Source organism: Micromys minutus, assembly GCF_963924665.1.
Source record: "Micromys minutus genome assembly, chromosome: 10".
In the NCBI taxonomy this organism is placed as follows: Eukaryota; Metazoa; Chordata; class Mammalia; order Rodentia; family Muridae; genus Micromys; species Micromys minutus.
Genome location: NC_137979.1, coordinates 27,012,439 through 27,025,435, shown reverse-complemented (window position 1 = coordinate 27,025,435; position 12,997 = coordinate 27,012,439). Strand labels below are relative to the sequence as shown.

Genomic DNA, 12,997 nt, shown 5'->3' with positions numbered 1-12,997 from the left:
ATTTTCATCATATTGAATTTAAACTCTTTCTACTTCAAAATCATCTTTTAAAGCATTTTGAGGGGGTAAGGGCTTGTTGTTGTTGTTGTTGTTGTTGTTGTTGTGAGACAGGCTCAGCCTCAGACTCACAGAAATTCATCTACTTATGCCTCAGCCTCCCAAATGCTGAGATTTAAAAGTGTCACCACCATGCCTGATAGTAAAGCAAATTTGAAAGTATAGACATTACTGTTACCAAACGGTGAAGGAAGAGGGTTTATTCTCAGGCACATCCCTTCTGTTTAGCCTTTTAGATAGCAGGGTTTCTTCACTAGAAGGGAAGGGGCTGGTGAGATAGCTCAATGGGTAAGAGCACTGCCTGCTCTTTCAGAGAACCCAGATTCGGTTCCCAACTCACATTGTAGTTCACGACCATCTGTAACTCAGATTCAGAGAATCGGTCTCTTCTTAGCTCTGTGGTTTCTTGTGTGTACGTGGTGCATGTGTACACCACGTACATATAAAATAAACAGATTTTTTCCATAAAGAAGCTGGGCATGGCAGTGCACACCTTTAGTTCCAGCACTAGAGAGACAGAGGGTAAACAGATCTCTATGGAGTTCAAGGTTGGCCTGGACTTCATGGTGAGTTCTGGGCCAGCCAAAAATATACAGTAAGACCCTGTATAAATAAGTAAATAAATAAATGCCTTGTCCAAATAAATAAACAAATGGTAGGAATTTATTCATTTAATAGTAAAAAATAAACTTTAAAGTATAAATAGGGTAATTGTTGAATTGATAAAAGATATTTTTAAATGATAATTCATGCACAGTAGCAAATTCTTAAAATTCTAGGTATCTAGAGGTAGAGACAGGAGACTCAGGGTTCAAGATTGTCCTTGGCTAAGGAGTGAGTCTCAGGCCAACTTAGGATATACAAAATGCTATCTCAAAAGTTTTTTGAAAGATAAATGTTTCATTTTAAACATTTGTCAAGATTACAGTTGAGAATTATATTAGGAAGTTAGACAGTGGTGAAGCGTGCCTTACTCCCAGCATTTGAGAGGCAGAGGTAGGAGCACCTCCGAGTTCAAGGCAGCCTGGTCTCCAAAGGAAGTTCTAGAGCAACTAGGACTATGCAGAGAAACCCTGTCTCAAAAAACCAAAATAAATTAATTAATTAAGTAATAATAATAATAATAATGATGATGATGATGATGATGATGATGATGAAAGAAAAAAATCATTAACATGGTAATGCATACATGTTTTTTAAGTGTTGTACATTTCAGGATATGTGCATTTTACCTCAGAAGGGAAAAGAAATGAGCGGCTAGGCGTGAGTGCCAGGATTCCTCAGTACCTGCCCTGCTGACAGCAGGCTAAGCCAGCTTTTGCTGTGGGACATGTTAAACAGTACCCAGGACTTCTGCCTTCTAGAGGTCAAGTGTGACAACCAAAGATGTCTGCAGACTCAGAAAACATAGAAGAGGAGTCCAGCTGGAGAGGAGCAGTCAGTGCGTGAGGATGACAGATGTTGGGGTAGCTGAGGCTCAGTCCCGGGTGCTTGCGCTCTCGTGTTGCCAATCTACTATCCACATACATTTGAAATCCACCTTGAGGACAGGATTTAAAGCAGTGTTCTGCTCCCTCATGTACCACTCGGGAAGAAAGGAAGATTTGATTTTGAGACGTGAGAGAAAATTTCACATTCCCTGAAATTAAACTAGTTTCCTTCCAGATCTCCCCCTCCCATTTGTAGCACTGGGACTGGACCCATGAGGCAGCACTTTCCACTGAGCTGCACCCCAGGCTCCTGCATGTCCTGATCCAGAAATCACATTCGTCCTCTCTCTCGTTCTCACATGGGTGCTCCTGCCCATGGAGCTGGTGTTTGCCCTTCTACACAGCAACCCATCTTTCTGAAGACCTGTTCCTCCCTGTGTACCTCTTTGGCAAGCTCTGGCCCACTGTCCTTCCTGTGAAACCATCTTTCCTATAGAGAGCGCCACCTCCCCTGTCAGTCAGCCATCAAGGCGCTCCCTTTATGCCATTCTCCCACACTGGCTGAGAGCAATCCCTGCTGTACCTCAGGGAGGGCTCAGAGCAGAGTGAGAAGACTGAGCTGCACTGGCCCTGGGCCAGTTAAGGGCAAAGATAAGAGCAAATGGCAGTCACAATGGCTAGACACAGAAATCTCCCACCTCACAAGTAGGGTATCTGATATCACTATTTCTATCCCTTAGTACCTGTGTGCCCTTAAAACCCTAACAAGGACAGTAAAGGTAAAAATAATTTTTTTTTTAAATCCACAACTTTAAAAAACATTTAAATGGCTCTCTAGGTAAGAGTGCATATGGCTCTCATAGAAGACTGGAGTTCAGTTCCCAGCACCCACATGGCAGCTCACAATTACCTGTAACTCTATATACAGAGAATCGCATACCTTATGCCTCTTATTTTCCTCCAGAGGCACCTGCATACACACACACTCACACAAATTAAAACTAAAATCTTTGCTAGGCATGCTGATGCACACCTTTAATCCCAGCTCTCAGGAGGCAGAGGCAGGTAGATCCCTGTGAGTTTGAGGCTGGCCTGTGTTTCTATAGTATGTTTACATTCTGTGTTTTACATATGAAGTTTCAGGAGAGCAAGACTACATAGAGAGACCCTGTCTCAAAAAAATAAAAGCGTATATAAATTTAGAAAGGCTGCTGAAACTAAAGCCCACATTAGAAATGTGTCCTCTGGGTCTGGGACTCAGTGGGAAAACATGTGAGCACTTGCCAGGCCCACAGTTTAGTCTCCACGATCAAATAAATAGATCCCTGCTTATAATCAAGTCACGAACATCCTATTTTTTATTTTATGTGTATAGGTGGTTCACCTACATGTTTGAGTACCAAATGCATGCCTGGTACCCACAGAGACTACAAAGGAATGCTGGATCCCCTGGAACTAGAATTACAGATGATTGTGAGCTACTGTGTGGGTGCTGAGAACTGAACCTAGGTCCTCTGCAAGATCAACAAGTTCTAACTGCTGAGTCATTTCTCGAGCCCTTGGAAATGGAACATTTAAATGAAACCTTTTCTATTTGAGTGTGGTGGCATGTACCTATAATTCCAGCTAGTTGGGACACTCAGACAGGATGGTCATAAATTCAGTAATAGCCTAAGCAGCAGACCAGGAACCCATCGCAAGAAAACAAAACTTATTTCCAGTCGCAGCAGAAAGTACTGAATGCCTTGAAGCAAATCTTATCAAAAACTATACAATCATTTAGAGAAGAAACTGCACAACACTAGGGGGCCTCTTTAGTCAGGCCTAGTGATGCTCTGGAGGCTGAGCTGGGAAGGGGGAGAGCTTGAAGCCAGCTTGGTTTTGTAGGGAGTTCCAATCAGCCTAGACTACAGGGTAAGACCTTGCCTCAATCAATAGGGGAGGAGGGGTCCTCATGAAATTTTCCTTTACTGGATAATGATCTTCCCTAGGCAAAGGTGCTTAGCTAGTCTGCAGGCCCTCACATCATCTCTAATGTGTAAATAAAGTGGCTGTGGCCACTCCTTGCCTGGTGCCTCATGCTAAAGCAGATGCACTGAGATCAGTTTTGAAGAATGAGACCAGCAGATGGTAGTAATCAATGGGAGCTTTTATCTTCCCACAACACCAGTTCCCATCTCTTGGGATCACACCGCTTCGTGCAATAGCAAGAATGAGGTTTCCATTTTCCAGCTGCCTGGCAAGATGGGATTTTCTTGTGACTGGTCAGGGGCAAGCGTGTAATACCCCCTTAAGATATGGAATACACTAGAGAATTATGTCTGTCTCATTCGAAATCTTCCTCTCACTTAAATCTATACAATCATCTATGCATATACTATATCTCTGGGAAGTAGAAAAGGTAGCAAGAATCCCCAGATGTTTGAAATAGATTTTTGTCCCAGTAGGCAACAGATTTGATTTTGACAGACAAGGCTCTTATAATTTGTTACGAAGTTGAATCTTTGCCAGGCCTCAAAAGATACACTTAAAGAAAAAAGAAATAAAGAATATTTCTTGTTAACAATGTCTAGAAAATAAATGAAAAGGGAAGTGACCAGTCAGTGAAATGTGCACTGTGTTCCCACTCTGCATCGCTGCAAATTTCAAGTAGGTCGTTAGGGTTCTTGCTGAAGCCCCCAGTGGAGTCCCAGCCTTCCCTCATCACCCCCACCCACACCCACAAGTGAGCACTATTCTGATTTAGGTTTCTAGGTTGCCATATGTGTTTGGGTGTTCCATACATGTATATATTCCCAAATGATACATGGATTGTTTTGCTTATTTCTAAGCTTTATATAAATCTTACTATGTGTGTCATTTTCTCTCTTGCCTTTTCCCCTACTTAACATTTTTTGAGATTTATTTGTGTTGATCTATGTCATTTGTGTTCACTCATGTTAGCTTCAGTATCATCCCTTCACATAAATATGCCAACGTTCATTTGCTCATTCTTGTTTTATGGACTCTGAGCTGTTTCCAGTCCTTGCTTGTCCAAAGAGTGAGCCCTGTGACGTTCTTTTTAATGGGAGTGTTATGAGTTGAACACACCTTTGGCTTGTGTGTTAAAGGCTTATTAGTTCCTGGCTGGTCACACTGTTTTGAAAGGTTCTGGAGAGCTTGGGAAGTCCGGAATAGTTGTAGGAAGTACGTCACTGGGGACGTGTGGTTGAGGACTATGTCTTGTCATGAAGACTATATCATGTCTTCTCTCTACTTCCCTGCAATGAGGGAAAGAAACTCCTCAGCACACACTCCTGCCACCATTATGCTCTGAGACTGTGCATCAGAAGGAATCTTCCATCTCTAAATTTAGGTGCTCGGTCATAAAAACCAAAGAGTTAAGAATATGACAATCAGGAATGCCTCCCCATAATGTAAGTAAAAGATGTGTACCGTAGTTGCATGCTGGTTTTGAAACAGTCTCTCTATGTAGCCTGGTGCTATGCTAGAAGTTATACATAGACCAGACTGGCCTCATACTTGTCACGGTCTGCCTGCCTCTGCCCAGCGATTCACAGCACCACGCCTGGATGGGCTGTGCGCATCTGCACTCATTCCCCTCAAAGGGCTCGGACCACTTCACTCTGTACCCTTGAATTTGGGCTTCAGTGCTGTATTCTCAGCCAGTGCTGTGTGTATGTGGTGCTGGTGTTGGAACCAGGGACATGTGTATGCTAAACACATACTCTGCACTAGAGTACACCCCACCCCAATCACCCCAGTCTGTGTGTGCCCTGTGCCTCCTTCCCTTGCCAGTGCGGCACTCATCCACGGCTGGTTTTATCTGGGTTTTACTGGGGGTCTCATATAACTTAGAGTAGTGTATTTTTCAGCCTTTTCCATATTTGGCATTCTTTTCTAGCCACAAGCAATAAAAAGAAAATCTGTTTTTTTCTAAAAGTTTGAATGTTTTGGGCTGCTGAGAGGTGGCTCTGCAGTTCAGAGCACTTGCCAGAGGACTGGTCTGGTCCCCAGCAGCCATGTCCGGCAGCTCCTAACCACCTGTAATCCTCACTCCAGATAAGCTGGTGCTCCTCCAGCCTTTGTGGGCGCATACACACAAATAAGTAGTCAAATTACCTTTTAGCCAAATGCCTTCTTCAGTCCTACCACTTGGGAGGCAGAGTCAGGCAGATCTAAGTAACTTTGAAGCCAGCTGGGTCTCTATAGCAAGTTCCCCAGGCCAGCCAGGGCTTCATAAAGAGACCCTACTTTAATCCTAGCTCCTAATCTATATGAAATTGCACAGAAATATTCTTTTTCTTTGAAACAGGGTCTTGCTATTTCACCCAGGGCGGTCTTGAACTCCTGGGTTCAAGTGACCCTCCCACCGTAGCTTCCTGAGTCACTGGGATTGTAGGGTGCACACCATGGGCCTTGGACCCGCCCTGTTCTTTACAGCAGTGTGGGAAGCAGTGTAAATTCCAAGGAAATCTGAAGAGTATGCTAATCCTGGGTTTCTGCTGTGGGCCTTGGCATTCTGTGCCGTTCTCTCAGATGCTGAGCGTGCTTCTCTGTGAACTCGTGGCCTTTCCATAAAGCAAACACTGTGGTGGTAAGAATTCATCTTAAAGCTGACAGGTTAACCTGAGATGGGATCCTCAGAGCCCACATAAAAAGCCAGTGTGCCTGTAGGCCTAGTACTAGGTTTTGGAGACACAACAGGCCGATCCTGGAGGCCTCCTAGCCAGCCAGCCCAGCTAGTTACTGAGCTCCAGGATCAGTGAGAGAGCCTGTCAAATGAGGTGGAGAACAGTAGGAAGGTATCTAAGATTGACCTCTGGCTCTTCACACACACTGTCATATGAGTGTGCACACAGAAGCCTGTACACACCCACACACTTGACTTCATATGGCTTTCTAAAACAAAAGTAGTAAGATTACTTAGTGCCCCAAAAGTTGAATAACTTAGAAAGTTTGGGCTCTGGAGTCTGGGGAGATGGCTCAGAGGACAGAAGCACTTGTCATTCAAGCATAAGGGACCTGAGTTGAAATAAACAAAACCCACGTGATGCTTGGCTCAGCAGTGCACATCTCTAATCATAGCACTCCTGAGGCAGGAGAGGAGCTCAGGAAACGTAAAGCCTGAAGTTGACGGGCAGCTAGTCTGACAGCAGCTACACAGTGCAGTGACAAAACAGTCAAGGAGCCCCTGCTTCCAAACAAGGTGAGCACCAGCACCCCATGTCCTCTGCCCTCCACACACATGGCATGCACATGCCTGTGCACACCTTAGACACATGCAGAGAAAGCTTAGGCTTCTGACTACCCACACTCCTTCATGAAATTACTGTCATTAGGGTAGCCTTCTTTGCCACTTTTGGAGAGTAATATTACTTAGTCATCTAAACTAAGCCTTGCATTCCCCAAATCCTTGCAGCATTTTTGAAATTATAATCACCATAACCATTAAGTCGATTGTATCTCTCATTAGCTATTTTGTCTTTAGTTCAACACAGGGGAAAGGAGGATACGGAGTGTTAGAGGCCTTAAGGAATCCCACTCCTTGCCAACCAGCTGTAATTTGGAAAGGCTGTCTGGGCTGTCCTTGGGCCTTGTCCTGAATGACTTAGCTACCACCCAGATGGTAGAGGAGAGATCTGTCATCCCACTGCTGGTTCCATTGGAACCCCACTGTGCTTTATTCTCTTAAACCATTTAAACAGACCAAGACACATCCTCCTGACTGCTGAGGACCATCTCATTCTTAGTCCATTCATTCCTTAACTTTTATCAAACTGACAGGCCCTGGCCTAAGCCATTTCTGTGTGCCTTGTCCTCAGTGCCTGGAGGCGTCTAACCAGGCCATCCTGACTTATACAAGGTAGACGCTCAGTTGTACCTAGTATATTTTTAAACCTTTGGAGTGCGACGTTCTATCCTATACAGTTGGGAACAGTGAACTCATAAAGGTGGACCCTCAGAGAGACCGTGTGAAGAAACTCCTGTTATTTCTAGCCATTGGTGGTCCATGAACCAGGAGGACCAGAGCAAACAGAAAACATGAAAACATGGGTTGTTGCCAGGATATGATTAATTATAGTTAAAATGCCATCATCAAACAGCATCTAGAGAAATCCTAAATACAGCAATAACAAGTTGCCAATTTTTGCCTAATGAATGAATAAGTAAGATTTTTGTGATACTTTTTCAGTGCTGATGAGGGTGCGGTCTCAGTGTCTGTGATGCTGGTAGCTATGTGGACAGGTGCATTCTATATAGAAAGAGATTCAGACGTCCTGGGAACGTTCAGAATACACTAAGGCTTTGGCCTGTCCCAGAGACTCCCTAAGGAGACACCACTGATGGGACTAGAGTTGGTGATGAGGCTGTCTACCTCAGCATCTGCAGGTTTTGGTTTTGTTACCTTTTAGATTATTTTTCTTTTTATGTGTATGAGTGTTTTGTCTGCATGTATGCATGCATGCTATTGTCTTTGGAAGTCAGAAGAGGGCATAGGATCCCCTGGAACTGGGGTTACAGATGGCTCTGAGTCACCTTGTGGATACCAGGAACCAAAATGATTAACCACTGAGCTGTTTCTCCAGCCCCCTCCCACCCCCAGTATCTGTTACTAAAGACAAAAACCTAGGGAGTGAATTAAGTAGGAGCATGCTATTGAATCTTAAACTGATATAGCCTGTACTGCATAGCCACTAAAAAATCATGTTTTTAAGTGTGTCACAACAGGAAATAATGTATATTCTAGAAAGGGCAAGTGTGAAGCCATACATACACTCAGCATGACTTAAACTTGGTTGTTATTCATGCACACTGGCTAGCAGAAACTATACCCAAATTTCCCTGCAGTTTCTTGAGGTAGCTTTTCCTGGACAGTGGAATTCTTTTTCCTTTAAAGGTCTGTTTTCCGAGTTTGCTGTAATGGGAAGGGTCATGTGTCCAGTGTGGAGCACCCGCCTGCTCGTCAAGGACATGCTATGTGCTGGGTTCCGTGGGGTGCACATAACACTCTGCTTTGTCTGCAGCTCCTGCTGGACACCCACTCCCTGAAGATGGTCCTGCTCGACCTCCCATCCATTGGCTCACAGGTGGTGAGGAAAGCCCCTGCCAGCTACACAAAGATTGTCGTGAAAGGCATGACCCGGGCTGAAATGATCCTCAAGGTGTGTCTTCCCTGGGCACTTTGTTCACTAGAGCTGGTCCTATCTTAGATCCCTTATTCTAGAAAGTTCAGGTTTTGCAAACAGAGTCTACCCTGTCCACTGCCCCCAAGAGTTGTTGTGATGTTGACAATCAGTACACAGTTACCTGGGGATCAGAAATTCTTATTAGACGAGTGAATTCTGTCTAATAAGCTCTACCAGCTGAGAGTCAGATGGCAAATCAGGAGAGAAGCCCAGAGTCCCTTGCTTCTCAGCAGGAGTTTTAGGTTCAGCTGTCACGCACTCCCTTACCCAGAAGCTCTTTGGCTTCCCATGTTTTGCACCTTTAAGTGAACTCTGAACAGATGTTGTAGTAACTGAATCTAATTGACAAATGGGCTTTTTAAAGCCTCATTTAACAGATTGTACTCTGTGCACTGGTACAGCAGCATCTGCCTCCAGTCTCCACTTGGCCTGTCAGAGAGGCTGGCAGGCTGGGAAGAAAGGCTCTGTTCTCACGAGAGTCTGGCACCTACAGGCTCTTCAGGTCCATTTTCCAGAGTGATTCTAATGAAGGCAGGCAAGAGAAGAAAAGCGGCAGTGGCCTGGCCTGGCTGCAGACCTTAGGACCTGGGAAACCTAGAGCACGTGCCTGAATAATCTACACTCAGCCTCCCGGTTCTTCTCCCCAACTGGCTTGCTCAAGGGAAGATATTTTGGGAAATATGTGTAAAGAACTTTTGAAAGATCTGCTCCTTACCACTTTTCTGGTATATTCTCAGGAAATTAAAACAAAATTAGCCTACTAGGGAAGAAAAAGCATATTCTAGAACCAAATGAGATGAATCTGAGGATGGAGATGCCGTCTGTCTATTAATTGGTAGTTAAATGAATGTGAGAGACAAAGTTCCAGGTTTCAGGTCTTCAAGAGTCAGGCCAGTTTGGATTTTTGTTTGTGAGAACATCTATGAGCATCTGTTCCTTCTGCTTCTGCCTCCCTCTCAGTAACAGACAGGAGTGGATACCCTACCACCCGTCAAATCCCCCAGCAGAAGACACTAAGTTTCCCAGATGGTTCCTTCCAGGACTCCTGGTGGACTTAGGAGTCTCCAGTGTGCGGGGGACCAGGAATCCATATGTTCAAAAGCAGTCAGGGTCATTCAGCCACTCATGGGAATTCTGCTCTAATGGAACAAGTTGAAATGAGCCATCAGAGCATTTCTGAACATGGGCTTGCTGCCACGTGAGGGCAGGAAGGACGAGCTGACCCTGCCTCCCAGCCTGGGGCTCCTGAGGACCCACTCTTCTCGTCTTTGGTAGGTGGTGATGGCCCCTCATGAACCGTTGGTAGTGTTTGTTGACAACTACATCAAACTCCTTACGGACTGCAACACAGAAACCTTCCAGAAAATACTGGATATGAAGGTGAGCTCTTGTTATATACATCCCATTAGCCTAAGGAATGGAGAGGGTAGAGAACCTGGGGTGGCAGGGAGTGGCACCTCTGGCTTTACCCTTTACCCCTGGCTGCAGAGAGCCTTTCCTAGAGGCTGATCTGCCATACAGACTTCAGTATACTGAAGACCTCCTTGCCCAAGAGAGGAGCCCAGCCCAGCAGAAGAAGAGATGTGGTGCAAGGAAGAACAGGGGATTGTTCTTCCCTCTGCTTTTGTTTCTCCTCTTTCCAACCCTGTCCTCTTCCCACATCACCTGTTTCTCCTTGCTCAGTTTTATCTTCCAGGCTGCTGCCCAGGACCAGATTCTGCTGAAGAAAGCAAGGTCCTTGGGTTCTAGTCATCATGCCGTTAGCCCAGCACAGCTCAGACTGGGCGAACTGCAGGACACCTGCCAGCCACTGTGGCACCGCCTGACTACTGTTCTTTCCCTTTCCTCTCAGGGGCTGAAGAGGAGTGAGCAGAGCAGCATGCTGGAACTTCTGCGGCAGAGGCTCCCCGCCCCACCCTCGGGGACAGAAAGTTCCAGCACACTGTCCCTCATGGCCCCAACACCAGAGCAGGAATCCTCACGCATCCGCAAACTTGAAAAACTGATTAAAAAGAGACTGTAAAAAACATGCAGACATTGCCAGGGTCCCTGATTTCTGGAAACCCTCACCCTCGTGACTCCAGGTCCCAAGTCTTGAAGCCTCTGAGGACATTACGGTTATTAAAGTATCTCTCCCATAACGTGTCTAGTTTTCTATCTCAGTCAGGGAAGAGCAGTGAGGTCTGGGTTATAAAAGGGCATTTTCAGATGATCTCCATCCCTGAAGCTGGGGCAGCAGTGGTTGGAAGGTTCCTGTAGTTTACCTGCTGTCTCCAGGCTGCCTACGATGGTTGAGTTGTCACTGACCTATGTCATCTCTACAAAGCCCTCAGCACCAGTCAGTGCCTGCAACTTGGCTGAGGAATCTTGGATCTTACCCCTTCCTCCCTCTGTTTGAGGTTCTTTTCCCTCCTGGTCTCTGGAATTGGTTTGGGGCCTGAGTGAGCCAAGTGGCCAATGACCTCTACCAATTTCCTGCCAGTATAGCACATTCCCACGTAAACTGCTGCTTTCTGGGACTTCATCTGCTGTCCTCCATGACATGGCCAAGCTACCCCTGTTTTCTCCCATGTCCCTGTACTCTCCAGGAGAGAGATGCCCACTGCTTCTCTTGCCCGTAGAGGAGACAGACTGTGTGGGTGCTGGTGTACCCAGCCTGGACATCAAGGATCTTGTCTGTGGTGGGCTCCTGAGCTGGGGTGGAGGAAGACCCAGAGCTGACTTAGAGGCAGGGTCTGCGTAGCACTTTCCCTGTTCACATGGACACATTGTCTAGCCCTCCTCACTTTACTCCTGGATCCTGGGAAGGTGACTGTCTGCTGAGAGAGACACCAGGAAGTTCCCTTGGAAGGGCTTTCTTGGCAGAAGCTGTGGGAAGGAAAACACAGTAAGTCTGAGCATCTGACTTCCCACTCACTCACATGTTTCAAGACCAGAGTACTTTCCAAAGTCCCTGAAACATGGTGGCCGCATGCCGTACCGCAGCGGCACAGCATTACTACTGCTGAGAAAAATCACCTAGGAGCGTGAGACCAACTTTGCACACCAGACTCAGGACCAGAAACAGCCCAGAGCACAGCCCAGCATGGTTCTGCCCGTGCTGCCCTCTGCCAGCTCTTGAAATCAGGCTCTGCAGTGGGGGAGTCTCCCTACTTCCAGGGAATGGGCACCCCGCTCTCTCTGCTCACTTGAAACCAAGGCTCTGTTCTGTGACCACTACAGTGTGACCACCTTCCCTTACAGCTTTTATTCTGGTACTAAACTTGTTAGCTGGTAGAACAGTAAAATCTGGGCCCTTCACTTGATCCCAGATCCCAGGCCTGCTTTTTTTTTTTTTAATTTTTAAAAAATATTTATGTATTATATATAAGTACACTATCGCTGTCCTCAGACACACCAGAAGAGGGCATCAGATCTCATTACAGATGGTTATGAGTCACCATGTGGTTGCTGGGAATTGAACTCAGGACCTCTGGAAGAACAATCAGTGCTCTTAACCACTGAGCCATCTCTCCAGTCCCCAGCCCCACTTCTTGAGCACTATGGCCACAGCAAGAAGGCTTGTCTGGTTATTTCTGTCAGAGTGCTCAGCTCTGATCCTAAGCTCTTTTCTCTCCTCTTCTTTGTTCTTTCCACCACTAGGCTACATACCAGCCCTAGCGCCTCGTTTCCTCATCAGCATCTAGCCTATTCTTGCTACGAGAGATGACTCTCGTGTATTGAGCATTTTGAAATCCTAAACAGAAAGAAAACAAGTGGCAAGGAAAAGATGTGTAGCCTTTGGTCAAGAGTCATCACAACCTAGACAAGTGCAGAAGATCCCTGGGCCTGAGCTGGCGGATTTCCCTGTGCTGCCCCATGGTCCTGCCCTATTGGAAAGAAGGCATTGGCTCTCCCCAGACAGCACAGCTAAGTCAGCCACCTGCCACCCCCCAGGGGAGCTGAAGAAGCCAGTGGGCTCCTCCTGCACCTGGCTATTGTATTCACACAGCTTATTACACTTGCCTTTTCGGCTCATTCATGAGAAGCTGGTTTTCTGGCCATTTCTGTGGTGGCAATGAGAAATCAAGCCACTGTTTCTCCCAGTTAGTGGTCACAGCAGCAAAGTGACTTGCTTGATGTATTGCACTGTCAGAAACCACCTAGGAGCCAGCAGATAGGTGTCAGCAGGGGTTATGTTAAATGTCTTCTTGATGAGGACTGAATACAACATGTTCTGTACAGACAGCCTCTTCCTCACCTGGGGAATGCATTAGACTCCCTCGGGCCCTTTGAAAAATGCAGATGTCTAGAGACTTGACTATGAGTCTGCAGAGAGGC

General features: G+C 46.0%; 1 protein-coding gene across 1 annotated transcript in view; it reads left to right on the top strand.

Moving 5' to 3' along the window:
• The window catches only part of VPS53 (VPS53 subunit of GARP complex), a 126,348-nt gene extending 115,551 nt beyond the window's left edge, over nt 1–10,797 (top strand). The window contains exons 20-22 of the mRNA XM_080923813.1: nt 8,516–8,653; nt 9,953–10,057; nt 10,530–10,797. Coding sequence (XP_080779939.1) covers nt 8,516–8,653; nt 9,953–10,057; nt 10,530–10,700 — 414 coding nt within the window. The 3' untranslated portion in view covers nt 10,701–10,797. The remainder of the gene's footprint in view (nt 1–8,515; nt 8,654–9,952; nt 10,058–10,529) is intronic.
• The last annotated feature ends 2,200 nt before the right edge of the window (nt 10,798–12,997 follow it).